The sequence below is a fragment of the Falco biarmicus genome, chromosome 13 (genome assembly GCF_023638135.1).
Source record: "Falco biarmicus isolate bFalBia1 chromosome 13, bFalBia1.pri, whole genome shotgun sequence".
Classification (NCBI taxonomy): domain Eukaryota; kingdom Metazoa; phylum Chordata; class Aves; order Falconiformes; family Falconidae; genus Falco; species Falco biarmicus.
In genome coordinates, this window is record NC_079300.1 from 29,248,501 (window position 1) to 29,276,134 (window position 27,634).

Consider the following 27,634-nt stretch of genomic DNA (forward strand, 5'->3'; position numbering starts at 1 on the left):
TCGCCCGGCCCCCCCCGCCCCGCCCGGCCCGGTGCCACCGCGGCGGGGAGCGGGACCCCGGCGGCAGCCGCAGCAACAGGTGGGGCCGGGGCTGATCGCGGCCGAGCCGCCGCGCACCGCAGCCGCAGCCGCAGCCGCAGCCGGAGCCGGAGCCGCAGTCGGAGCCGCAGCCGAGCCGGAGCGGAGCCGCCCCCGGCCGAGCGGGTAAGGGACCCCCGGGGCCCCGTGGCGGCGGCCGTGCTGCGCGGAGCCCGGCGGGTCCCCGGCCCCGGGCAGGGCGTGGGCGCGGGTCGCGGCTGGGCATCGCCCCCGGCCGCCGGTGCCCGGCCGGGTGGTGGTACGGGGCGGGCGCGGGGCGGGCGGTGGGAGCCGGCGTCGCAGCGTGGTACTCGCTTCCCCCCCGGGGCTGGGCCGGACCCCGGGAGCGTTTGCAGGGCCAGGAGGGTTCCCAGGCAGCGCAACTTCGTCTCCCCTGGAAGAGCCCACTGCGCAGTCCCACGGCCCTGGGCAGGTCCACCGGCAGGTCTGCCGGCAGCATCCCTCAGGTACGAGCATCCCCCGAGTGGTACCCTGGGGATGCTCATACCTGAGGGATGCCAGTGCTTAAAGGATGCTGTTACCAGGAGGATGCCATTATCAGAAGGATGCTGGTGCCAGGGGGATAATGACTTGGGGCCCAGCTGGTCTCCTAATGAGATCACTGTGGACAATTTCAATTTCGTTCCCAGGTGAAAGGGTCTGCCAGGGTCTGTGCCTCCCCCCACCCCACCCCCACCTGGGGATCTCTTCCCCCCAGCCTGACCAAGGCAGCAGGAGAGGTGTGAGCGACACCAAAGGGCAGAGGAAAGAAGGCCTACCTGCTTTACCTCCTGACTCTTCCCCAGCTGGGCTGGGGTGGCCCTTGAGGTTCCCAGATTGCCCCCTTTACTTGGATAGTCAGTGGCTCCTCTCTTAAGCTCCAGCTCCCGGAGCTGGGCTGTTAAACCGTACTCTTTACTTTAAAAAACGAAGTCACTTCCAAACCTCTGCTTTGGCAAAACCCTTGGAAACGTGACTTGTACCAGGTCATGGACCAGATGGGGAAAGCAAAAGAACTCCACATCTTGTTATTTAAAAACACAGTGGTGATTAAGCCAGTCTGATGATCTGGGGAGTCTGACTCATCATTTTTTTTTAACACTCGGGGCTGGTGAGATAGGAATTTACTGCTGCTGTTCTCCAGAAGCAAATCACCACATCCCATGAGGGAACTGGCAGCAGGCAGGGGCAGAGGCAACACTGGGTCTCGACACCCCACGTCCTGCAGCCCCTTTGCCTGCCTGGGTGGTCTCTTGCTCAGATGGGGGTGGGGTGGGGGGGAGAGTTTTTCATCTCTGCAGCTCTGTGTCCAGGTATCATTAATCTTAAGCCAAATTAAGTGGTCCCGGAAAAGACAGTGGCCAGTATCATTCTGCCCTTGTTTTCTGGGCCCCTGAGCCCAGCCTGTCACTGCTTTGCCAGGGCACATTACAAGAGACGTAAGTGGTGTTCCAGGAAATAACGCCGTGTCATATCCCCTCCACCCACCGCTTTCCTCCAGCAATGGGAGAGGCTTTGCAGGAGCGCAGAGGAGCTGCCCTGCTGCCCGGGAGCTGCTGCAGCCACCAGGGAGTTGCCAGCAGCCATGCCGAGCTGGCTGGGTGCAAGATGACCCTGACGACAATGCCGGCAGCCAGCGTCGCCCAGGCTTTCTTTTGCCTCCTGCTCTGCGTCCCCTGGGGCAGCTCCTGCCCTCCGAGCTGCCAGTGCACGGAGCGGGCAGGGGCAAAGGCCGTCCTCTGCAGCTCCCGGCACTTAGAGGAGATCCCCAAGGACATCCCCAAAGACGCGGTGTTCCTCAAGCTGGATGCCAACAGCATCACCAGGATCCCCAGCAATGCTTTCAGGCACCTCTCCCACCTGGAGGAACTCGATCTCTCCAGGAATGCCATTGAGAAGATTGACAGGGCGGCTTTCAAAGGGGTGGCTGCCGGGCTGCGTACCCTCGACCTCTCCAGCAACCGCATCCGCAGCATCCCCAAGGAGGCCTTGCTGGCGCTCAATGCCAAGCTCCGGCTGGCCAACAACCCCTGGCACTGCGAGTGTGCCTTGCAGGAGGTGTTGTGGGAGGCACGGCTGGACCCCGACTCTGTCCAGGACATCACCTGCCACACGGCCCCACGGGAGGAGTACGTGGGCAAGCCGCTGCTCCAGGTCCTGGATGCCGGTGTCAACTTCTGCAGTGTGCGTCAGAGGACCACGGATGTGGCCATGTTCATCACCATGTTTGGCTGGTTTGCCATGGTCATTGTCTATGTGATCTGCTATGTCCGGCACAATCGAGAGGACACCTGCAAGCACGTGGATTACCTGAAGTCACTGCCGAGTGCCCCGAGCCATGCAGAGACCACCAGCACTGCCCTGTAGTGCAGGATTGGGGCGCCTTGTTCCCAGCTTCTTTGCAGGGAGCCAGTGGCAACCTGGTGGCCTTCAAAGCTGCTCTATGGGATTTTCCAGTGCTTGTTCCAGTCCTGCAAATGAGTGCCACCGACTTTGCCCCTCCCTAGTGATGCTGGACTGAGCGTGAGCAAACCACGTGGGGGAGGGATGCCGGGGACACCCCACGCAGACCTGTCAATGGAACCCAGGTTCCTGGGGAGGAACCCCCTGCTGAGACCCCTTCTCCCCTTCTAGAGCTGGGCTTGCAGGGGAAGCAACCCCAGCCACATGGTCGTGGTCTATGTGGTTTGGAAAGAGCAAGCTCCTGGGGGGAGACAGATGAGGGTGGAGGCTTTTGTGGGGCCAGAAGGTCCCTGGACCCTGGGGTGCAGAGGGATGGGTCTCTCTGTGCAGCAGGGTCACCCCATCCTAGCTCCAGTGAGGGACCAGCCTCGCAGGGAGCAGGACATCAGCCCCAGCCCCCGCACAGCATCTCAGCACCCTCTGCTTGCAGCCAGCAATCCGGGGCTGATCTCCCAAACTTTGGATTCCTCAATAAAGCCCCGCACATAGGAAAAGCCCTCCGGGTTTGCGCTGCACTGGGAGCTGGGCTTTGGGGGAGGGCAGTGGTGCTTGAGGGGTTCGCGCTTGTCCTAATTCAAACCCTCCCACAGCAGACAAGCCTAAATTCAGTGTACCAGTGTGACTCCTGTTAGGTCACATTTCCTCTACCCTCACCCCAGCCTGCTTGAGCAGGGGCCAGCTGGTCAAATGGTGCCTCTGCATCTCATCTGGTATGTCTCACCTTATCTTGCCCTTCCTCGAGGCCAAATTAGAGATGTTGCTCGTGGCTGAGTGTAATGGAAGCGAATCAAGTTCTGGCTTGTTTCACAAGCAAGAAATGGTCCTTCCCAGCAAAGCCAGATGTGGCTGTGGCTGGGCTGGAGGAGGAGGGAGGTCTGCAGGGGCTGCCTGGGAGCCCTCCTGGACCCCAGGGCAGCTCAGGCCGTGACCCCCCCAGCCCCTTCCTGGTGTGTGGCATCTCCTACAGGCTCCCCAGGGCCAGGGTGGGTGGCCCAGCCCCAGCAGGAAACCTGGGGTTGGGGAAGGCTGAGCGATGTTCTGGGCTGGTCAGGAGAGGCAGAGGCTACCGGGCAGGGGGAGGCAGAGGGGCACCCTCACCCCAGCACGTTGCTGTGCTCAGGGCCACCTTATCCCCACCGGCCACCTGTGATCACAGACATGGCCCTGTCTCACGTAGGAGTGGCTTGTTGAGTGGAGGGAAGCCTCTGCCACAGGCAGAGCAGCTCTGGTACCTGCAGCTTGCGCGTGGGACGAAGGCTGGGTACACACAGTTTATTAGAGCCCTGGTTAAGCAAAAGAATCCCCCAGCAAAGGCAAGGAAAAGAAAAGAGGCCATAGTTTCACCTGGAGCAGGTTTGGGTCTTTCCCATGCCCATGGTAGCTGGATTTGTCCCAATGCAGGTTTGCTCAGGAGTTGCTAACCTCATGCAAAGGCGTGCAAGGACCAGCATTGCTCCTTGTACACATCTGTCGATTTGTACAATACATACACACGTCACTCAGTGAGGACAACCAAAACTGGCCACGGCAGAGTGGGAGCGTGGGCAGGCACCTGCGGCAGCGGGATGGGGTGGCAAGGCCACTGGAGATGGATACAAAGCGTGGCGTGCAGTATCGAACCAGGTGGGTCCTCAGCAGCATTGCAGCCCCAGGCACTGGGCAGCCAGAGCCAAGCCCAAAGCCACCTTTTTCCCCAATTTCTTACATGTCATTTCCTCCCCCTGGCCATACACCCCTCCCAGCAGAACACACACTGTTCGGTCTTTCTTCCCCGGCTTTGTGCAGGCTCTGGCCACAATCAACAGCGGCTCTGGGTCCCTCCTGGCTGGAGACCACCAAGCATCAGGGTCCCGGTGAGTCCAGGGAAGTGCCTGGGCACCAGGCACCCTTGGTAGAACATGGTTCTGGAGCATGGTAGGACAGCTCGCCCAGGAGAAACAGCACCAAAGCAGGGTCACAGCCCCCTTGCCAGCCCCCGGGGCAAGGCTGCAGGGAGCCTGGGGCTCCCCTCCTCCTCCTCCCCCTCCAGCGGAGTGCACAACCAGCCAGCTGCAGGGCTGATGCTGCAGCCATTCCCGGGCTCTGTGGTCCGTCTTCACCTCGATGCCCAGCTTGCCCCAATCCTGGCGATGAGCTGAGCGTGTCTCAGCCACCTCAGGTGGTTTTCAGCTTGAGCACCTTGGAAAGCGGCTCCTTGGCACTGGAGTAGAGGAGGTAGGAACCCTCGGCGGTGTGAAATGCCTCCCAGTCTCTACAGCCGACAGTGGGGAGGTGGTGAGCTGCTACGAAGCCTTCATAGCCTTGCCACCTGCACATGAAGGGCAGTTAGCTCCTGGGGCCCAAGCTAGGCACCTGGAATGGGGCAGAAGAGCCGTGGGGCTGTCATCCCCCACCTCCCTGCTGCGGTTCAGGGTGGGATGACCCTTACTGGAGCTTCTCATTCCTGCTCAGAAACCTCTCCAGAAACAGGGAGCAGTCCTATCTGTCCTCCCTGGGAAGCTGTGCCAGCATCCACACAGGCTGCCCCCATGCTGGGCTCCCGGCAGGTTCTTTCCCGCTGGGAACAACCAGCCAACCCTGCCCTCCCCCCACAGCAGTACCTGTAGATAATACTGTTAACGGAGAAGGTGAAGCCATCGAAGGAGTTTGCTACCACCAGAAAAGAGTCGTCTCCCACCGAGAAGAATTCCCAGTCCAGGGCACTGAGGATGAAGCAAGCAGAGGGGCAGGTGAGGTGGCCCCAAGGGGCTGTATGTCCATGCCCCACCCCAATCGCTGCCACCCTGATGGTACACAGAAAACCTTGCTCTTCCCAGGCTGTTTCTGAGAGGAAATCCACCCTTGTTCCCAAATCCAGGGCCTTTTCCTAGCTCCCACTGGGATTTGGTGCCAAAGACCTGCCACCCATCGCCCTCCCCACGAAGTCTCGGTCCCTAGCAGTGTGCAAGCCTGCACGAACCCTCCAGGAGACCTCCAGGCTGCTCAGGGGAAGGACGTGGACTGAGGAGCACCCTGACTCTTTGCAGAGGTACCTGTAGGTGAGGAGGTCCTGGAATTTGACAAACATCTGGGCAGTGATGTTCAGCTCATAGATGGAGGAGTTGATGGCATAGAAGTTAGAGGGTGCTGGCGTCTTGCTGTCATAGCTGTGGCTGTTTGCAACAGCCAGGAAGACTCTGTCCCCGACATGAAAAACCTCCCAGTCAGCAGCACCAAAAGTCTGTGGGGAAGGAAGGCACATGAGAAGGTGCATATGGACGAGCCTTTGCAAGCCAAGGATGCTGTGAGGTGTGTGGGGACCTGCCAGAGGTGCAGCAGGGAAGTTACCCACTCCTAAAATCCTCCAAGGAAAAAAATAAACCTCACTGTGTCAATCCTTATGGGAGAATCAGTGGGAAAATCTCACTGCCTTTCCAGAGGACCGAAGAACATCTCTCTCTGTAATTATTCCCTGGCTTGTCTAAACCCAGAGGGGAGACCAAGGTGTAGTGTTTGATCAGTGGCCAAGCCTTACCAGGATAGACTGGAAGAGCTGGAAAGAGCCACTGAGCCAGATGTAGATGTTCGAGTAGATCTTTGTGGATGTGCCATTGAACGTGTTAGCCACAGCCAGGAAGGAATACGGCCCAATGGTGAAAAATTCCCAGTCATAGGCTCCAGAGGTAGGGATGGTCTGGTTGGTTTCAAACAACGCTGTCCTAGGGTTCCACCTGTATATCACACTGTCTATGTTGTGGTTATTCCCTGTGGGAGACAGACAGACAGACAGACAGGCAGGCAGGCAGGCAGACAGACAGACAGACAGACAGACAGACAGACAGACGTGCACCATGAGGAAAAGGAACGCCTGGCTCGTGTTAGAAACCAGACCCAGGAACAGGTTCAGCCATGCCAATATTTGCCAGCAGGTTGCAAGGCTGATTGCTAGTGACCGATTGCTCCCCAAGAAGTAGTCAAAGAGCCTCTAGAGCCTCCATCCCTATCAAACATGCTGACAGCTTGTTCCCAAACCTGTGGTGGCAGCTTCCCACAGCCCCTGGCAGAGGAGGGATGGGAGGGTGCTGTCCCCCCACCCCAGCAGCACACCAGAGGCACAGCAGCCACGTAAAGCGGGGCCAGTCCCAGCTGAGTCCCTAAGCTACCGACACCACGGGCTGCCATCGCCCTTCGCACACAAGCTTGCACATCTGGGAGGGGGCCACAGCTGGAACGGCACCATGCTGATGTTTTTCAGCCAAGTCCCTGTGCTCAGCTCCCGAGTGCTAGAGCTGGCCAGGGACTTCCTTGTGCCAGTCCTGGCTGATGGCTTGAACTCCAGAAAGAGGGAGGGGATGCCACAGCCCGCAGCCTGCCCCGTGCTGAGCACTCAGGCTGAGCCCACCAGCACCCAAACACATGCCCCGTCCAGTTCCTGGGCTCTGTTCAAGCATCTTGACCTCATGTCTGTGTAGGACCCGGCCGGCTTTAAAGCTTAAAAAGTTTCTGCACTTTCACCCTGGCACAGCCCCTCCAGCCAGAGACATTCTTCTAACAAAGAGCTGGCTTCATTGGGACAGGAGGGGGGCACCCCCAGCCCCTTTCCACCCCACAGTCACTGAGCACTGCTGTACTCGTCTTGGCCCTGCTGGTGTTTCTGGTGACTGAGCAGCAGCAGGACCACACGTTAATGGGTTTATGGCCAATCCTCATTGCAATGAAAGAGACTGGCAAGAAGGGCTGCAGGCAGAAGAGGGTGTGTGGGGAATGGCCATGCGGATAAGTGGCAGCTCCTCAGGGACTGACCCTCGCCCACCCCTAAGGGGAACACCTCTGGTTTGGCTTGGCCATGGTGGTCTTAACCCCTGCATGATGTACATGGCCACCGAAGGGACCTTTTTGCTGCAGCTGCCATGGGAGTAGGTCTCGTCAAAACTGGCTGTGGTGGGGTCCAACAGGTGACACAGGGAGTTTCTAGCCCAGCTCACAGGCAGCTGGTGCCCAAGCAACCTGCCACCAGCTTTGAGCCTGGTGCCAGAGGAGCTGATGCCCCAGGAGCCAGCCCTGATGGTAGTGAAGGAGCTCACCGGCCCAGCGTCTGAACCCGGCTGGGAGCATCCTGGGGACCCAGGGACGTGGTATTGACCCATTCATACCCTGTGCTGAGAGGTGCATGCCCCAACCCAGAACAACTCATGGCCTGGGAGGGGAAGGAGGCTGGATCACATCTGGAGGGTGCCCACGGAGGGACATCAGCAGGCTCTCACTCGGCTTCCCTCACTTTCCTGTGTGCTCACGAGCCCAAGGCTTTGGCATCTCAAAAGGTTCAGCCCCTGCAAACCTACGCAGCTGCCCTCACCACCCCACTGTGTTATGTAGCTTTGGGGGAAACAAATTAAAAGCAGAGAGATTCAGCAAAGACACTGCCCCTACTCCTGTCCTTTTCCCCCGCTGTCAGAAACCCGGGGGGGACCGTGTCAGCCACCTCCCCAAGTGCTTTTCTCCCCTAAAATGAGATGGTCTGCCAAGGTTCAGGCTTCCTGAGGGACACCGTGCTTCCAGCTGCATGCCTATGAGGATGCCCTGCGCTCTGGCAGAGGATGCGCAGGAAGCTGCAGTGTTTCCACGGCAACAGGAGGATGCTCTCGAGCAGGGTGCCTGCCGCGGGGCACCGTGGTCCCTGGTGTCACCCCAGGGCCACCTGCCCCATCTGAGCCGGGCCGGTAGGGAATTTAAGGGCTGGGTACCTTCTCTGTGGTTGACCACTGCGAGGAAAGCCTCTCCCTCAATGACAAATGCCTCCCAGTCCCTAGCGCTGTGCGTGGTGATCCTCTGGTACGTGATGAATTTCTCTTTCCTGTGGCTCCACTTGTATATTACAGAGAACTCCTGACCCCTGTCATTCTGCTCAAAATTAGCCACTGCTAGGAAGATCTGAAAAATAACAAGCCAGGACATCTTGGTTTTCTCTTCTCAAAGCAGCGTGGACAAGCACAGGCAGAATGACTCACGGGATGCAGGGCCAGGGACTGAGGTGGCTGGTGTGGGACAAGGCAGCCCTGGCTGGCAGGGGTCCCCAAGCAGCCCCCAAGCAGTACAGTGCACCCAACGCGGGGACCCGGACCTGCTGGCCTGCGGGGGCCTTTGTTCATGGCAGCAGCAGTGCCTGCTGCCTGCAGAGCCCGCGCAGGGACAAAACCCACCACCACAGCCTTGGAGCCAAGCGGAGGGAGAGCCGTGCCGCAGCCGCTCGCACCCCACCGGCCCCGGGGACAGAGAGCACAGCCATGTGGGTGAAACAGGCTGGGCAGGGACAGGGGCCTGAGCTACCAAACCTTCCATGTAAGGAAAGGTTGTTCAGAAGAAAAATCACAGATATCATGATGATTCCGAGACAAAGCATTTGCCAGACCAAGAAAACCCCACTGCAAGTGTCAGGGACAAGTGCACAGCAGCGGAGATGGCCTTGCGCAAGGCGGGGAGCACATGCGAGCTCTTGGGGGCGTGCGGTGTGGCACGCCGGCCCCGCCAGCCCAGCGGGTTTCCTATGGCGTGCCAGAGGTTATGCCCCTGTTTGGGCCACAAGGAAGCACAAGGCCACAGTCCACAAGCAGACACCAGCCAGTGGGGGTGGTCTCCTGCCTCCTGCCCAGTGCAGGACCTTGCCAGCACCAGCCTGGGGCTTTGTCCAGCCGAGGCTCAGCCGTCCCCAAGGACAGAGACCTTCCACCCTCAGTGGAGGTCTGTGCTGGGTGCACACATCACACCAAGGAAGGTGCATCCCCAGTGCTGGGCAGCTCTCCCTGCCGGTCCCGGTCCAGGGAGTCCCTTCAGGGCATCTCCAGAAGCACAGCTTCAGAGGGAAGAGAAAGGCCTGGATACAGCCCCACAACTCAGGAGCCTGTGGTCCCTTGCTCTCCATTGGCAGGAGCCACCAGGAGACCCTGATGCTGCCTTCTGGGGCTCTTCACCCCATCCTGGCAGAGCATCAGCGAGTCCTGGTGCAGTAACAAGGTGCTGACACCTACAGAGATGTCCCCACACTACAGAGCACCCACCTCCAACATGTGCAAGGAACCTGGGCTAACTGGAGAGATCTGCACCACTGCTGGTGCAACATCTGTCTGGGCACCAGCTCCATGCTGAGCAGGGGCAGCTGCACCCAGAGCACCTGTCTTTGTCCCCAGCCACTCTGGAGCACCAAGGCTAGCACCAACTGGAAAACCTGCCCCAAGTTGTGCAGGAGAGAGGCCATCCTGCCTAGTAAGTCTGAGTAAGTTTTTCTCAGTGAAGACCTGAAGGCAAACCCAGAGCATATGAGCCTTGGTGAGCACCAACACGAGTGTGGGACACCATGGAGATTTGAGACCCCCCAGCCTGGTGGTCTTCCCTGCGCCTGCAGCCATTGCTGCAAGGGGATGTTGTGGCTCCAGACTAACACTGGGGAGTCTCAAGGTGGTTCCCATCAGCAGATAAAACCCCAGTTGAGGATGTTGCCATCTCCTGCCCGTGAGAGTGCAGCTGGAGCTCTGCAGAGCCAGCGCAGTGCTGGGGATGGCAGGCATGGCCCCCAGCCCAAGGCCAGCTTTGCAACACAGCTGCATTTTCAGGGCTTGACCAGGTTTTCTGCAGGACCCCACCGTCAGGCAGGTAATGAGGGATGTGGCCCATGTGTATCCAAAACAGCAGGGCTGTGGGTACCACCAAGCCTGGGGGCAGGACTTCTGCCCCATCCCTCTGTACCCTGGAGCATGTGGCTCTGCACAGGGAAGCCCTGCAGCCACCCTGCGCTGTGTCTGGTGACAAAGCCACAACAGGCCATGCCGGAGGGGGAGCAGTCCCAACTTCTCTGGGAGCTTGGCACAGAGCTGGCTCTCAGCAGATGTTTTTTTGGCTTGCCCAGGCCTCCTTGCAAAGTGGTAAGTAGCTCCCCAGGGAGAGGAACCAGGCAGATACTCTGCAGAAGTCCTGTGGCAGAATGCCCAGGGAGGAGACATGGCTCCAAAGTCCTGGACTGATTCAAAAGCAAGCGGGCTTAAAAATGCAGGAGGTTGGGCTCAGTGGGTCTCGGGAGGGAGCTGCGGGTTCTCTAAGACCACAGGCAGATCTCTGAGACCAGAGCAGACCTTACGTGTGGCTGGACACCCACCACAGGCAGCGCTCAGGGAGGGCTTTGCTCTCTGTGCTCCCATGTCAGGAGCTGCGTGTCCCCAAAAGCAATGCCGCAGCCACTGCCCGGGGTGACCCCTGCCTCGCTTTGCCGTGCCAGGTGGGAACTGCAGCAAACCCTGCCCCGCCGGGGCTCAGCCTTCGCGCCAGGGCAGAGCCGTGCTGTGAGCCCCCCCAGACCAGGCTGGACTGCGCCTCTGCGGGATGGACATTTTGGCACTGGCACTCGCTACACCTGAGGCGGGCACAGGCAGAGCCTGCTAGAACCCCAGCCCATGGCACGATCCAGCTCCAACAGCTGGCTTTGGAGGCTGACCTTGCAGACATCCCGGAGATCCCCAGGGAAGAGATGTGAGCACTCTGGACGCACAATTACCTCTGCTGCCAGCATCAGTTGCTGGAAATGGCCTGTGTGGATGTAGCTGTGTCTCAGCAAAACTAGTAAAACAGAGGGCAGCCCACCAAGCAGCCACCAGTCCCTAGGACAGACCCTTACCAGATGAATATGTGTATCAGTGTGACCCCATCAAAGACAGAAGGGAGAAAGATTCTCCTGCTAAACCATGCTCGAGGCTCAGGGCTTCAGAGGAGAAGCCAGTGAGGGGCAATTGCAGTTTAATATACTAAAATGTGAAGGCACTGAAATAACCTCCCTGGCAGACTGACCTTCTTTCCTATGGTGAAATACTTCCAGGACTGAGCCTGGTATGTGGGGATGTTCTGGTAGGGCACAAACTTCCCGTCAGTCCACTTGTAGATGGCCGATCCTGGGGGGCTGTACCGGTTGGCAGTGGCTGCAAACAGTCCCACCTTTGGGATGGTGAAGAGCTCAACACCCATCGTCTCAGAGTTGGTCACGAGGTTCTGGTACTCCTCCACGTAGTCCAGCCGATGTTTGACTAGGAGGCCACAAAAAAAAAGAGGGGTGAGGTTAAAACCAGATGACCTGGCCTGGAGGGGTGCCCCACGTGACAGAGCAGAGCTGGCTTGCCAGCACTTGCTGCTGTACGGAGCTTTGTGGGGGAAAATGAAGGTCCTGGTGGCGCCGGTGGTGAGGGGCCAAAACCCGAGGGGGTGATAAATGGCCTGACTCCGTCTCGCTGGGCAGCACATCCAGGCCCATCCAGCCCTGCCTGTTCTCCAGCGGAGAGCAGGCCTGCCAAGAGCTCTGCTGAGCAGTCTTCCCTGGGAGGGGGGAAGGATGAGATGCCGCATGTTTTGATCGCTTCTTACCAAGTGGGTTGATATATTTATCCTAAAGAGAATGAGGAGAGGAACAGACCTACAGCGAAAGGGCCTGGGCTGCTGAGACCAGCTGGGTTAACCCGTACCCACCTGCAGCAGCCCTGCACCAGATGTTTTCTCTGGCTGGAGTCAGCATGAGCTCTGGAAGAAGTCAGAGAAGACTTAGACAGAATTAATGCCAGGAATTAGAACAGAAACCCTAAGTGTGGTCCCAACGGCAAATGGGTGGGCACTGGAAGGGACAAATGGCAGGAGAAGGGCTAGAAGATGGGCCAGTGTTGGTGGCATCAAAGGGCACAGGTCAGCAAGATCCCAGCATGAGGTCTCCATGTGGGTACCAGCATAAGAAAAACCCCAGGAGAGGGGGGAAGGACAATTCAGTTGTGGGCATGCCCCATCCTCCACGTCCTCACCAGAGATCCTGGCCAGACTGTCTACAGTGAGCGGGAGCACACCAGTAGGCAAAATCCATGTTGTTAGCGAGTAACAACCATCCCTCCAGGCTCTGGTTGCTTTGCCACCTTGTTACTCCACTGTCGCCCCACTGTTTTCTGCACGAAGGCTACCAGAGCTGGGATGACATGAAGGTGGAGGGACAACATGGGCACTCTGTGAGTGGTAGGGGAGCTGGCTCACAGGGACACCCGATTCCAGAGCTGCACTGGAAGTGTTGATGCGGGCACCAAGAGCAAAGCGGAGCCGGGCCAAACAGCAGAGAGGAAGGGGGACACCCCAGACCCCTCGTTCTGCTGTTGCCTGACTTGGTTCCCACCCCAAAGTGCTGTCAAGGGCAAATCTCTGCTCCACCTCTGCTGCAAGAACCTCCCTCCATCCCCGAGAGCGCGTTGCACACCAGTACCTTCCAGCAAGGAAATCCAGGTGCTGCCATTGCAGAGGTACAGGCCTCGCCGGGAGGCGTTGAACCAGAACTGTGTCTTCTCCTGCCTGGTGCAGGGTGGACGGGACCCCAGGGTCACCTTTGTGTCGGTCTCTGGGCACGGAGAGGAGCAAGGCAGGTGCCTCTTAGCGCACATGACAGAGGAGCAGCGAGGCTCATCCCTGTGCACATAGGGAGGGCTGGCTGTCCCGGTTCCATCCTGATGATGGGCACCAGGGAATGGGGGAAATGGCATCCTAGCACCGAGCCAGCCAGCCACCGGCTGAGCAAACCCTAGGGGCTGACACCCGGGGGGTTACTGGCATGTGCCCAGCACTACCAAGGAAGGGGAGCTTCGGACAGGGATCCCACCCCATGCACACTTTGAGAAACAGAGGGTGCTGGGGACATGTTCTTCCCCTCTGCTTCTGCTCCGTGCCCAGCCCCACACAAGGAGCCTTCCTCAATGAACACAGCAGGCAACCAACCGAGCACATGTCGTGGGCAGTTACTGACCGTAGGGGTATTTTAGCACCTCGTTGCTCGCTGGTTTTGCAGGGAGATCCTGGAGGATGGTGGGGACAGAGAGCGTTGCTACTTTGAAGTTCATGGCAGTGCATATCCGAGGGGTGGCATCGGCTCCTGGCAGCAGGACAAGCTGTCTCAGCAAGCCCTGGGAAAGCAGGAGCAGCAGGATGGAGAACAAGTCCAGCAAGACCAAGAAATGGAAACTGCAGATGATTCATGCCCTGGATTTCCCCCCTGACTCTTGCTCATTCCCCTCCCTCCTGGGCCGTGGAAGCCTCCCTGGGATTCACATGCATTTATCAGCCCCTCGTTACATGCCCAGCCTGCCAAAATCTCCATCCTGGGCAATTTAACAGCTGGCGCAAGGGGAGCGTTGGCAAGGGGCTCATTAGCTGCAGGCAGCTTTCACCGCCTTTGCTTTTCACTACTGGTCAGGATCGGGCACTGCCCTAACTTTTATATCAACAAGACTCTGCCAACAACTGTCCTTCTGCTACCGCACCACTGGCAACGTCCTCTTAAAAACACATTTGTCCCACAAAGCACCAGTGGCCAGCACTGCCCCTTGCACGCCCACAGCCAGACTGGGACTGAGGCTGGTGGTGGGACCCATGGCCACTTACGCTGCCTGTGCCATGGCCCAAGCCCTGCCAGCATAGGGATCTGAGGGGGGGCTGCAGCTCACCCCGTGGCCAGCCACAAGCACCCCTGGGCAGCCCTGCACTGTGGGGCACCTACCGTGAACACGCCTTTCCTTCTTCTCCTGTTGCCCAGGTAGAAGCTGGCTCGCTTCACTGACAGAGAGGCTGGAAATGGGGTCTCCACCACCCTGCGGATGGGCAGAGAAGAGTCAAGGGACAATTTCATAGCATCTGCTGGTGCCTGGAGGAGATGCTGGTGGAGGCACATCACCCTACCAGCCCTCCTGAGCCCCCCGCCACTGTCCCCGACCTACACGTCCTTGGGGACACTGCAGTCCACTGTCAGGGAGAAGGACTGGCCAGAGACGGCCAGGACGAGTGTGTGCCACTGGTTGTCGGAGAGGGAGACGTTGGGGAAGGTGACGCGGATCTGCCAGCCGCCGGCACGCTCCTGGCTCCAGAAGAGGAAGTGGAGCTTGTTGGGGGCATAGCGCAGCCCCACGAGCACGCTGGGGCTCTCCTCCGCCATCAGCGTGAAGACATACTCATTTCTCTGCGGGAGGGCACGGACTCAGATCTGCATGCCACAAGCTGCAGGGCTGGGCTGTGCCCGCTCTGTGCTCGGCTGGCAGCCCTTACCTTGGCAGGGACGCTGAGGACCCTCAGCGTGACAATGATGGAGAACTCCTCGGGGAAGCGGTCGCAGTGGATGAAGAGCCGGGAGGCAGGAAAGCCCAGGACGCGGGGTCGCGAGGCAGCAAGCTGGAAGCCGCGCACTCCCTGCACTTGAAACACCCTCATGCCATGGGCCAGCCCACCAGCGGGGACCATCTCCGAAAGGATGTCCAGTGGGCGCAGGTCTGTGCCGAGAGACAGCGGAGCACGTCGTGAACAATGGCAGCCTGACCACTTGGGAGCAATGCCAAGTGTGCAGGCTCACCTGCGTGAATCGCCCCAGCGATACAGCTCTGAACACTGACCCCAGGGCCGGGACCTGCTGGCCAGGCAGCCCCAGGCTGCCACCAGCTTCCTCGGGACCCACTGGCACCAGCAACAACAGCCAGAGCCAGAAGAGCAGGCAGGGATCCAGCACTCACAGGCTCATTTGCAGGACAGCCGCCCATCCCCATCCTCCCGGGGGCAGTGGGGCACGGTGCTCCTCTCTCCATCCCGGTCCAGGCTCTCCCAACCCAGCCCTCATTGCACACATGCACATACTCCCCTGGCAGGCACCAAAACCACTCATTAAATAATTATCCTCTCCCCAGAGGAGAAAACAACGTGCGCAGCCCCAGAGCATCACCCAGGTGAAGAACAGCACCATGCACCAGCACTGCAAAGCTGTCCCCACGTACCAGTGCTGGGGTTGGCATCGGTCCGATGTTTCAGCAAGCCCCATGCCAGTACCCACAGCGGATGCTTCTCTGACCATCCTCACCTTGGCACTCTCGCAGCTTTTATTTTTGAATGTTTCTCTGGCAGGATTGTGGTGGCCATAGCAAAGGGCACCAGAGCTTGGTGATGATGCTTACAGGATGAAGCAGCACTTGGCTAGACTTAAAAAAATCCTGATTCTGTCCCATCTCCAGTGAGACCAGGCTTTTAGCTCCTATTTGTACTAATAAGTCTTGGCTGCTGGGGCACAGCAGGAGAGCTGGGAGGGAGGGAGCTGTGAGCAAGGCTGGACCCGTGTGTGTCTGAATCCAAACCAGCTGGAGAGGGGAAGTGTTTCTGCCCGGGAACCCCCTGCAACCCAAACCCAGATGGGCAGAGCAAGGAGGAATCTGCTTGTGTGACATCCCTTAGTGGTAACTGTGTCCACTGTGTGACTTTTTGAATATTTTGAATAGCCCAGAGCAGGGAGAATGGCAAGGTCCTTCCCACCCTGCCACCTCGGCGTTCCCCCTGTCCGCCCCTCCGCTGCTCAATGCTGCTCCCAAAGCAAAGCCTCGGTGGGGGAGGCTTAACGGAAACAACTTATTTCAGAAAGGCACGACTTGGGGAATGACCAGTTTCTGTTTTCTCAGCAAAATGCACAAGCTGAATTCAGGCTTGGATTTGTGGGGTGGTTCAGGACCCCCTGACTGCACTGGGGGCGGTAGGGATGAGCCGGAGGACAGCTCAGCTGGAGCCGGTGGCTGTGCCCGACGCTGTTGGCCAGGAGGGGACCGACTCCTAGAACCAAACCCAAATCCTGAAACCCAAAGATGTGTGCTCCAGCCTGCCTCCTGCATCAGTCGCTGCTACCCATCAGAGCAGGGCTCGGACAGTGGCCGGGGTGTTTCAGCCCAGGCTGGGAGCATCAGGGCTGCACCAGGCGCCGGCAGGAGGGACGTGGGGACGCTTAAATGTGCTGATGCTGGTGCCTCACAACCCTGGGATCCTTCTAGCTGAGGCTGCCTGGAGACAGCAGGGACACCCCCGGATTGACCGGAGCACCTAGGGGGAGAGGTGGTGGGCAGAAACTCTCCGATCTCTCCCAGCTTTCCTTTTCACCACCAGCTGGGCTGTAATACAATGTAAATACAGGCGCCATCAAACTGAGACAAGCCCCAAGCACACGGAGCCTGGGCCCCAGCAGCCCTAAAAAGTGGGCTGAAGCTTTGCTGCCCACACCGGGACCGTGCGGCATGGGGATGGGAAGGCAGAACCAGGGGATGAGGACCCTCTTCGGCTCAGGCTGTTCTTGGTACTTCCCTGCGGGAAATGCCAGAGGAGCTGCCAGCGCCTCGGAGGGGGCGGCAGGACGGAAACATTCTGGGAGCTTTTGCTGCCAGGATTGTGCCTGGCAGAGAGCACAGGGAGCTCCAGAGAGTCTGTGGCCTGAGGGAATTTCCAGGGGGACTTCATGGCTCTCCTCTACTTCTCCTTCCTCTCCCCCAGTCCCAGCATGTTGGTCGCTGGGGTCAGCAGACCTTGGTACAATGCTTGTGCCACAGGGACGGGCGCCTGGCTCTCCCCACGGCACCGAGAACTGCTGGTCGCTCCCTGGTTGCCACGCTGTGGGGCCGCAGGTGCAGGGATGACCCTACTACCTGCTGCCCACGGGTGCAGGCAGCTGCAGCACCTGAGGCATCGCACCATGCTGTCACCCTAAGGCTCAGTCCACTGGCACCCAGGCACTGAAACCCCAGGGACAGGCTGCCAGGGAGAGGCTGCCCCACACGGGGCACCCCGCAGCAGCCACATGCCCCCCAAACAGAGCACACTTTCTGGGGTCTCCCCTGGCAGCGCAGGGGACATCCCATGGGAGCACACGGGTCCCAGCACGTTTCCCGACACAGCCTGTCTTGACGCCTCCCTCCCGGCGCAGCCCACCCTTCGCTCCTACCTGTGCAGTGCTGCCACGTCCTGCCTCCCCGGATGAAGCCCCCGCTGGTGGCCCAGTGGAGGAGAATGACCCAGAGCAGCAGCGGAGCCGACATCGGGGGGCTGGCCTCAGGGGGTCCATGCACAGGGACCTCACTGCCGTCTACTCCTCCGTGCCCAGGCAGGCGCCGCTCGGCTCAGCCCCCCCAGGAGCTCTCATATAGTCTGCTGGCAGGACCACCCGAAGCACCCCGCCACTGGCTCATCTGCCTCGGGGACACGCCACGTCGAGCTGCTTCTGGGGTGCTAAGCCCCAGCTCTGCTGTCCCCTTGTGTGGGCATCGTCCCCGGGGGCAAGGCAGGAGTGGGAGTCGGGGGGCTGGCGGGGGCTCCCCTGGGGCGGCCGTGGAGGCAGTGCTGGCTGCAGCCTGCACGCAGACATTTAAATGAGAAGTCAGTGGTGGGAGAGGAGGAGTCCCAGCTCCTTGGAGAGCTTTTATCTTTTGCCCAACCCTCTGGAAGGCGGCTTTGGGGAGGGATTTTTTAATTTTTTTTTTTCTTTGCTTCCTTTAATTTTTGGTGATTCATTTTTCCAGGATCCCATGGGATTAGGTGGGAGATTCACTCCTGCCTGGAGAGACCAAGGTGGGAACCTTCTACCCCAAAAGCCTTGAGCTTCCAGCAGCACAATCCCAGCCTGTACTGGGGGGCAATCCTCTGTCCTCTCCGGTTCTCTCCACCCTGCTCAAAAAACAAGTCAGACCCCACAAGGTGCATATTTCTCCCCCAGAATGGCCTCGGGCAGGTGATACACAGCCAGTGCCCGGGGCAAGGCTCCAGCCCAAAGCCGGCCACCAGACCCGGCCCTGCCATGAGGCTGGTGGCAACGTGCTGAGCGTCAGTTTGGAAACCCTCGAGGTTATGCTGTTCAAATGGGAGAGACAGCAGTGGAAAAACTCCCTGCACGCAGCAAGCTCCACTGGGTTTCTCCAGCCGCAAAACAACTTACTTCCATTCCCTGAACAATTGAAATGTGCTCCCCCCGCCCCCATCCCCAAATCCTTCCCGCAAGGCGAGCACTAGAATAGAAAGCGGATGGCCAGGATGATACGCCAAAAAATTGTGTTGCAAACTGGGGGTTTCGTCAGCGAGGAACAGCCGGAGCTGGACTCACAGCCATGCCTCGTGCCGGTCTGTCGCCAGCCCTTGCTAGCCCGAAACCCTCCGTGCCGCGGCCAGGAGGGTGCAGCCCATGGGGCGCGGGCACGTGGTGGAGCAGAGCACCCGGCACCTCCGTCCCAAATCCTAAGAGCAGCTACTTGGACCCTGGAGACAGCCAAATGGGGTTGGTACCTCCGTATCGGAGTCAGACAGTCCCTGAAACCCAGAGAGCAGCCACACGCATGTCCGGGGATGCTCTGCACTGAGTAGGGCTGCACAGAGTCCCCTCCCCACAAAGCTTCTCTCTGGGCATCCTCCAAATCGGGCCTCTACTGGAATCACGCTTAAGTGGAACCTAAGCAGAGCTTAACCTCTCTCAAGAGCGAGCTGCAGAGGTGAGGCACCGCTGGCTCCCCATCCATCCTCACCCCTGAGTTGGGGACAGCACCCAGTGGCACAGCCACTACCCAAACCCAGGGGTCCTGAAAGGCAGCTGCTGGTGGCGACTGCAAGGGATGCGGGAGGTGCAAACCACCCCACCCCCAACAGGCTCAGCCACTGGTGATGCTCCCTGTGGCCTTGGCAATGCCCACCAGCACCAGGGCTGGGACCAGCCGTCTCACGGGGACCCCACGCCACGTCTGCTGGCAGGAGGAGCGGGGACCGGCATCCGGGGCCCATCCGGCAGAGAGGTCGGTGCGTTGGAAGGGCGGCTAGCACGGAGCGGAGCAGAGCTGCTGCCAGGGCCCTGCCTCCCGGCAGGTTGGCACTGAAGAAGGCAGCACAAATAAGAATCAGAACTGCTGCATTTCCCAAGGCCGCACACATGTGTCAAGTTAAGCGTGGCTTTGGGAGCTGGCAGCACTGCCCCGAGTAGGGGACTCGCACAAGTGGATGGATTTTGGGAATTCTCCCGCCAAGGCCAGCGCCAGCTCTGCGAGGGTCTGGGCAGCCCATGCGACTCCTCCTGGGGAGGGAGGAAAAGTCCTGCCGGGGATGCCAGGACGACTGGTTTCTTCCGAGGGGATGCAGCTGCCTTTCAGCACTTCCTCGGCCAAAAAGCCAGTTGGTGGGGACATCTCCAGACCTGAGGACACAGCTGCGGGTGTCCCCTCCAGAAGCAGGGGGATCCAGGGAGCTCCTGGCAGGAGGTGGAGGAACCAAAGCCCCTGTTGATGAGCATGGAGGACATGCCAGGCAGTCCTCAGCCCAGCACCGTGGGCTCAGGCTGCCTTTCAGCCACGTGCCATTAATGAACGGTCTCCTGGTGAGAACAGGGATGTTGATGGTCCTCAAGGATCTTCCCCATCCCTGGGCTGGGGACCTTGGCATGACAGAAGATGGTGGAGTGGCTTGGGCAGTGCCTGGCACTTTTCTCCCTCCCCAGGGAACCGAGCTGTGATGTGAAATAAGGACAGGGGCCCATCGCTGCCTGCTGTCGCGTTGGGTCCCGGACCTGCTCTGTGTCCCAACGGCAGTAGGAAGTGGTCTGCAAAATTGTTCCTAAGCACACACGCGCACATTCCTATGTGCACAAGCAAGCGCGAGAAGATGAAATAAAAGAGACAAACAGCGCGACGTTTGCCTAATTCGCATGGGTCGTAAATAAAACCATGTGGCGGCTCTGAACAAAACGATCCTTGGATTTCCACCAAAAAGGTTGGCCATCATTGGGTTAGAAAAGGTTGAGAAACCCATCTGTAGACAATACATCTCAAGCAGAGCTTCCATGCAGAGGACAGTGCAAGGAGGGCACCTAATGAAGGCCAGGGACAGGCTGGACCCTGCACACAGGGTAATGTTCTGCTCTTCCAAGACTGTAACTCATTCCTTATTATTTGCAGACACAAAGTCATGTTTCAGGGCTTGTTAGTCCTATTCATTTCAGGCTTTATTCCTGACATCTGCAAGAGCTTCCCCCCTTGAAATGCAGCATGCATACAGGCACCGGCTGTGGCAAAGCTTGGAGGGACCCTATACGTAACATGCAGAACTGCCCATCTCATGGGTGTCCCCAGCGTGGGCTCTGGCTGGCAGCAGGCAGTGTTGTGCCCACCCTCCTGCCCACGCCGGCAGGGCCAGGGGAGCCAGCTGAGGCTGGCTGGCCACCACACAGGTGTGACCACACATATCCTCAGGGACAGAGCTGGAGGTCAGCAATGAGCACACACAGCCAGGCTTGCCTGCATGAGCAGCAGGGCCAGGATCAGCTCTTTGGGGTCGGTTTTGAAAGGAATGGGGGAAACTTGTTCTCAGGATCACCCCAGATTGCAGTTCTCCAGATGCCAGTTCAGGTTGGACACCAGAACACCACCTTCACCCCGATGGTGGGACAGGGACAGATGGGGTCTCTATCCTCAGCCATTTCCAAGGCTCCCTCTTGTCGCCTCAGCCCTTTCTCCTAGGCTGAAAATCTTCCCCGTGTCTCCTGGAGCAATTTCAGCTCCCTGAGCCCAACCCGTCAACATAAACTGGAGTCCCAGCAAGAAATTTCCACACCAGGAAAGCTGTCAGCATTGTACAAGAAGTGTAAATGTCTTTAACCCCATCACATTTCACAAACTTAATTCCCAGAAGTTTTGGAGAGGTTTTGCCAGGAAAAGTTTTGTCGAAGGACTGGGAGGATTGCAAAAGGCACCATTTTTAGGAAAGCCACCAAAAAAAAAGCACAAAGCTGCCCCAGCGCTGCATGTCCTGCTGCCAGCTTCCCAGGCGCGGAGCTGCCTTCGGGAGCAACCCCTGCCGGGCAGCGGCGAACCACCAGCATCGCTCACATCCCAGAGCCCTCTGTGTCCACACACCCACACACCTTCCCAGCGCTGCCAGCCCCAGGGAACCGAGGAGCCGGGAGTGGCGGTCCCGGCGAGGCTCCCTCGCCCTTGGCCGCAGGCAGCAGGCAGGGCTGGTGACCTGCAGCCCAGGTCTCTTCCCAGGCAGCCAGGAGCGAGCTGAGCATCCTGCCTGCATTTGGAGGACACATGGCAACCGAGCTGCCGGGCTTTGAAAGGGCTCCAAAAAGCAGTCACTGAACTCTGGCCAGTACAAGCAAAAAGACAGGACACTTCTGCACCAGGGCTGCTCGGGACGGGGCTCGGCAGCGCCCAGTGGCCACAGCTCCCCCTGTTCCCTCCCTGCAAGTGACAAACAGCCCTTCGCTGCTGCCTGTCCCTCGGTGACAATGCTTTTTTTCCTTTTTGCCATCTCCCTCCGGTGTGCCCAAACCTCTTGCAAGAGGCAGTGCCACCTCCCTGCAGCCACAGGACCCCAACCTGGTTCTGCAATCACCACTTTCCGGCAAGTGGCTCCATATGGATGGAGGGCATCAAACACAAGCCACTGTGAGCATGCAGACGATGGCAAGGGTGCTCTGGGTGTTTTCTGTAGGTCTTACGCCTACACGGAGGCAAAGAGTAGTGAGGGGGCTAACGTGTCACGCAGCAGAGGTGCAGGAGACCCAGGAGCTCTGCCTGGACTCCCTGCTCCACCTGCAACATGAAAGCCCTGCTTGCCTTTGAGCTCAGCTAAGATCCCTCTGCAAAGGGGATAAACAGAGCTCCTAGGGCCAAGAGGAGGCAGGCAACGTTCCCATTTCGCACTTACTGTTGGAAAGCCCCTCGGCGCCCAAGCCCACCCCAGCCTGCTCCCAGCTCTGTGCTTCTTCAGCCATAGCACTTGCCTGAAGCCCCTGGGGGTTTGCACAGCATGCGCTTGCAAGAGGAGAGGGGAGAAAGGGAAGGGTTTTGCAAATGTCTAAGCCTTCTTCCAGCAGCAGCGGCAGCTCACCAGGCTGAATATGCAAACCCGAGGACTCTGCGTGGGGAACTGTAAGCTTGGCCAAGCAAACCCGGTGCTAAGCGCCACATCTCTCAGCAGGCTGCCTTGGGGTAATGCCTCAGGCCTGGAGCTGGCTCTGGGATGCGCAGCCGCTCCCCATGCACAGAATAATCTCCCTTGGCAGCCCTGCAGGAAACCCTCCGCCTTTGCCTTGTAGTCCTTTGATCTGGGCAGTGACCACACGCTCCAGCTCGCAGCAGGCGGATGGTGGTAAAAGGCAGAAAAAGCCACGGCAGGGAAGCCCGGGGACTCACCCCACATGCCTGGGCCTGTCAGGAACCAGCAGGCTAGGAGAGGGGATGCACGGCGCTGCTTGGACCAGAAACAATCCTGTGACTCCCTGGTTAGGGCCCGGCCAGCACCTTCTCTCTGGACGAAGCCTACCTTGGACCGCACAGGGTGTTAGGGAAAGGTGTGGGCGTCGCAGCCCCTCCTTCAGCCAGAGCTCCCCCAGCACTCAGGGCTCTGGCCAGGTCCTCCCTCTGGCAGGTCCAGTGCCCTGCAGCAAAGAATAGCGGCTTTAGCACCGCTTTGCTCTGCAGCCATAAGAAAATCTCTTGCCCCATGACAAAAAGAATCAGGGCCCAATTTTATTCCTTGCCTGTATGACAATGTAAAGCTTTTATTATTACATTACCCGTGATTCAGGCTCTGGAGAAGCTGGTGGGACCAGGAGGGCGGCAGGCGGTGGAGCAGGCAGCACGTGAGGTGGGCTCCCCGGGTGCCAAGGCAGGAGCACAGGCAGTCACACTCACTCTGGCCACCCGCCGGCAGCCGAGCACAGCTCCATCTCCTCCGGGGAGGGAAGGGAACAAAGGCAGAGAACAATTGCTATTGTTTTCCAAGACTTTCTTTGGGCCAGTTCCTCCAGCGTGGTGCTGTTGCCCAGCCGCTCCGGCTGCGGTGCCGCGGCCCCACTGCGCTCAGAGCTGTGCAGACACTGGTGGGGGGATGTGACCCCCATTCCCAGGCGCCCGCCACCCAACACTCAGAGCCCGGCCCCCGCTAGCACGGAGAGAGACGGAGCCAGCATCCTTGGTGGGGTTACTGCATGCACCGCAGCTCCTGCCCCACTCCCCAGCACCGTCAGGCATCCCGGAGATGCTCCAGCTTCCCACAACCCGCCAAGGCACGATGCCTGCGGTGGGGAAAGGGTGAGCCCAGCCCACGGCTTCGAGTGGTGGGGAAGGCGAAGAGCAGAGCAGGGTGTCCTTGGGAGCCTGGCTCCCGCTCCCGGTGTTGGCCCTGCAGCGAGGCAGCAGCCTTTGCTGGCAGCGGGGCCTCAGCCGGGAGCGGGAGGTCACACAGCAGGACCCTGCATGAGCAGGACAAGCATCCCCCCTTGATTGCCCCCTGAGCAGGTCTCTAATTACAGCCCATCCTCTCCCTGCCCAGCCATCACTGCCTTTGAAGTCTGGGCTTTCAGAAACCACCGGGGAGGCTGCTCCTAATTGCACTTTGCAAGAGTGGGGAGGGGTTAGAGCTGGGAGGGGACAAGGCGAGGCTGGCAGCAGGGGCTGCTGTAGGAGGGGGAACTGGGGTCCCACCGACAGGGTGCTCAGCATAATGGCATCACCCTGGGCTGACCAGTCTCCACGGGCACTGCAGGAGGAGCAGAAGAACATCTACAGAAGGTGGTACCTAACACATGGGAAGTTCCTCAACCTAACACAAGTCTTGTTTGACGGGAATTGCAATTAATTGGTACAAGCAATCACGTGCCCCCCAGTTACTGACTGGGTGTTAAAAGGATGGATGCTGAAGAGCACCAAATGCTAAAAGTGAAGCTGCATGGGGACAGTACAGACAAGTGGCTTCAGCAACAAAAACAAGGATGTTTTCATAAAGCCAAGTCTCATGTAGAGCCCTAAGACCTCCATAAGGCCCTCAAACACAAGCACTCCCACCAAGGCCATGCCTAGGCTCCAAGGTAGAAGATCTTGTGTCAAAGCAGGATCTGGCTGAGGACAAAACTCAATTTCTAATCGCCTCTCCAGGCAAAATGGTTTTGAAAACACCTGCCCTCCAGCCTGCCCTTCTGGCATCTCTCCTTCAAGCAAAGCCGAGCTCCAGCTGAGCAAAGCCCCTCCTGAGCCACCCTGGCAACGAGCCCATGGACACCGACCAGAAGGATCTCCAACCCCAGAGGCTTCCACCATTGCCTCAGAGCAAACTCCCCCAACTTGGTCACTGCCCCATGCCTCACCATCTCCTGGCTCCTGGAGGGATGCATGGCACGGAGAAGCCGTGCAAGGCATAAAGCCCTGGCCATCAGCTCTGCAGTTCACTGTTAGCTCGGAGATGTGGGCACCTCTCTTGCCCTTCAAACAGACTTGCCCCACAGAGCAGGATCTCCCCAGCACCCAATGGCTGCTGCTGGCAACGCCTGGAGGGATGCACACATGGACCAGACCAGCAGAGAAAGACACGGGTGCTGGTGAAGCAGCACGCCAGGAGAGGAGCCTGCGCAACCCCATCCTGGGCAGACTCAGCGAAGAAACCCCGATTCACCTAACATCGTCATGCCAGCCCCAATTTGGGTTCAATTTGCCAAATTATTTTGGCATGGGAAAAAAACTGTTTTGGGGCAAAATTCCCAACCCGGTTGTGGGCGGAGAGCCTCCCCGTGCTGGGCCCAGCATCCAAGTGCGTGGGTGCCACCCAGCATGTTGCATCCTGCATCTCTGCTGCTTTGAACCCACCTCCTGCATCTCCTGCAGCCCCCAGAGGGGCAGCCGCGGCGGGTGCATTGGTCTTTGCTCCACAGCCCCACGAGCCCTGCCCCAGGGCACCCCAGCCACCCTTTGGCCAGGGTGACCGGCTCCTTTCAGAGCTGTGACAGCAGCACTGAGCCACAGCCTCTCCCCCCATTAAATGCATCAAAGCGCCCCCAGAGAGCCCTGCCCTGGCGAGCTGGGGCCAGCTGGTGCCCCACGCATGGAGGGAGAGAACCAGGCCCAGAACCTGGCTCATCTTCCCCCACACCCTTCAGGAACAACATGACCAGACAGACCCGCTCGCAAATCGCTCCCCGAGCGCTCACGCACACGCTGCTAGCACCGGCAGCTACCCTGTAATAACCCACCGTCCGTATCATTACCATTAATTATATATTAACATACCCCATAATCTTAACTGCTGCTAAGTCACATCTCGGGGTGGTGGTGGGGGTGCGAGCCACTTTCAAAAGCCACCTGGCTGGTTCCCCTCTGCTCTTACACCACCCGCCCCGGGAGAGGGGCTGGTGGCCCAGGCAGGACCGGGATCTGGCAGGCGGCTGCAAGGATCAGGGCCGGGGGGGGCAGGAAGGTCACCAGGCTGGAGCCACAGATCTCCCTGCCACCCTGGGCTCCCAGGGGACTGTGAGAGCATCGAGCACGTTACGTAGGACCACCAAGCATTAAGTGGCTTGAGCAATTTTTTGGTGCGTGTGACGTGGGGTTGGACCCAGCTGGACAAGAGGAGACACGGGGAGCCCTCGCTGGGGCTGGTACAGGGGCTCATGCACCCTGCTCTTCAGGTAGCACACGGGGAGGGCAGCTCACCCCAACCAGACCCTCGGGTGCAAGAGGAATTCTCCAGATTCCTGCCCCTTCTTCTTCCCTGTTGCCACCCCTCACCATCCCACTAGCTGGCAGCAAGACCCTCAGCATCCCTCACCTTACGCTCCCCCCAGCCCCTAAGCTTCCTGAAAGGCAGTGATTTTCTTCTTCCCCTGAGTCAGGAAAATTTGAGAGAAGCAAGGTGAGGCAGGTAACCAGCGCCATTTCTTGCCCAGGCAACACAGGGACTTGCCACACTCATACATCCATGCCCTGCCGCTGCCCCGGGCTCAAGGCCCCTCAGTCAGCCCACACAGCCCTCGCCCCACACCACAGGGCTGGGGGGCTGCCACTTCCAGCCCCTTTCTGGAGCCACCTCCTAAACACTGCACCAATCCCACGTCCGAGAGAAGCCCAGTATTAGCAGCACGGCTGGCACCGAGGATGGACATTTCGGGTCTGTGCTGACAAGAGAGGGTGTTTCGATTCCCATAGGGGCAAAACACACACAGCATCCTCACCAAGATGCAACTGCAGGAGGAAAGCAAGGAACTTGCAAAGAGGCAGAGCTTTCACCTCAAAGGCAGCACACCACCTTCCATCCATGATATAGCTCCAGCCAAGGAAAAGCTGGAAAGAAGCCTGGGGCTGGCTCTGCCCCGAAGCTGCAGTCGTTTCATGTGGCTCCAAACGCCTCTCGCCTGGGAGCTCGCACTTTCAAAGAACCGCTTGCATGCACACAGGCACACAAAACACAATTAATGAATGTCTCACATCCCACTGTGTGTGTTCTGACACAGCTCCACTTGCCAAGGGAAAAAAAAAAAAAGTGTGCGTGTGTGGATGTATGTATATACAAAGGCTTTAAAGAGGACGTTGCTCACAGTTTTACAGCTTTGTTGAAGGGCTTTGTTTTGGGTTTTTTTGGTGGTGGTTTTTTTTTCTTTTTTAAATATAAAAGCCTAAAGCAAATATAATCCAGATAAATATTTTTTTAAAAAAAAAATCTTTAATACCTTACCTGCATGTGTAACACCTGTAGAGCTCCAACACTCCCCAAAGAACATGTTGTATAGAAACTGTTGCAGACTAAAAAAAAAAGGCAACTGCTCAGAAAAACATTGCTACTGGCTAGTATTACACATGCTGTCAACATGAATATTCTTTCATGAACGCAGAGGAACAGGCTTTCAGGGAAGTCTATTACAGGATTGGCACGGCAGCTTTACAGGCTTTGACTCTCAGGTGTTCCCCAGTTGTAAGCAGCTGCCTGTGCAGCGAAACTGTCTCTGGGCAAGCCAGGCACAGCAGAAGCCCACCCACCTCCACACCAGCATGGAGCTATGCGAGATGAGCCCTCATGCTGTTTGCGGGGATTCAGTTTATTACGGAATAATAATGATGAAGTTTTCTTTTTTTCCTGCAAATAAAACAAACAGGGTATCTAGCATGCTGACTGCAGTGCCATGTTTAATCCTTTCAGTGAACACAAACGCTCGCTGCTGGTTTCAGCTAAGAAAAGAGCCATGACTCAGGACAGCTGTTCTCACCTCAACAAAGCAAGTTTTAGGACTTCTGCTTATTTTGTCACCTGCAAGGCTGTCTGGTATATACGTTCACTGGGTGGTTTAAAACACCCAAGTTAGCAAGCCTGCTGCATGCCAGTCACTTTTCTTAGTTCTCTTTGAATTATCAGGTCATAGCCATCATTAGAGACAAGACACTGGCCACCCGGGAAAGCCCAAGCAACTGTGTCAACTCTTCCACTCCTCTAAAGCGTCCCCTTTGTTTTTGTAACACATGTAAAAATG

At 58.4% G+C, this 27,634-nt stretch overlaps 2 protein-coding genes across 3 annotated transcripts; one reads left to right on the forward strand and one right to left on the reverse strand.

The window, feature by feature from the left end:
• The first annotated feature begins 62 nt into the window (after positions 1 to 62).
• LRRC3 (leucine rich repeat containing 3) lies at positions 63 to 3,029 on the forward strand. Its single transcript, XM_056359175.1, has 2 exons — positions 63 to 204; positions 1,580 to 3,029. Exon 2 carries the CDS (start codon positions 1,582 to 1,584, stop codon positions 2,443 to 2,445), a length of 864 nt encoding a protein of 287 aa, XP_056215150.1. The 5' UTR covers positions 63 to 204; positions 1,580 to 1,581; the 3' UTR covers positions 2,446 to 3,029.
• A 738-nt stretch (positions 3,030 to 3,767) lies between these two features.
• On the reverse strand, positions 3,768 to 27,632 carry TSPEAR (thrombospondin type laminin G domain and EAR repeats). 2 transcript variants are annotated; one of them, XM_056358185.1, is made up of 13 exons: positions 26,845 to 27,632; positions 14,617 to 14,837; positions 14,292 to 14,530; positions 14,075 to 14,165; positions 13,325 to 13,481; positions 12,791 to 12,922; positions 12,022 to 12,072; positions 11,353 to 11,585; positions 8,265 to 8,451; positions 6,056 to 6,285; positions 5,574 to 5,761; positions 5,142 to 5,243; positions 3,768 to 4,849 (listed from the first exon to the last, which is right to left on the reverse strand). In XM_056358185.1, exons 1-13 carry the CDS (start codon positions 26,888 to 26,890, stop codon positions 4,696 to 4,698), a joined length of 2,031 nt encoding a protein of 676 aa, XP_056214160.1. In that variant the 5' UTR covers positions 26,891 to 27,632; the 3' UTR covers positions 3,768 to 4,695. The 2 variants fall into 2 exon arrangements, with proteins under 2 accessions (XP_056214160.1, XP_056214161.1); XM_056358186.1 differs by lacking the exons at positions 12,022 to 12,072; positions 26,845 to 27,632 and adding an exon at positions 17,309 to 18,011.
• Between the last annotated feature and the right edge of the window lie 2 nt (positions 27,633 to 27,634).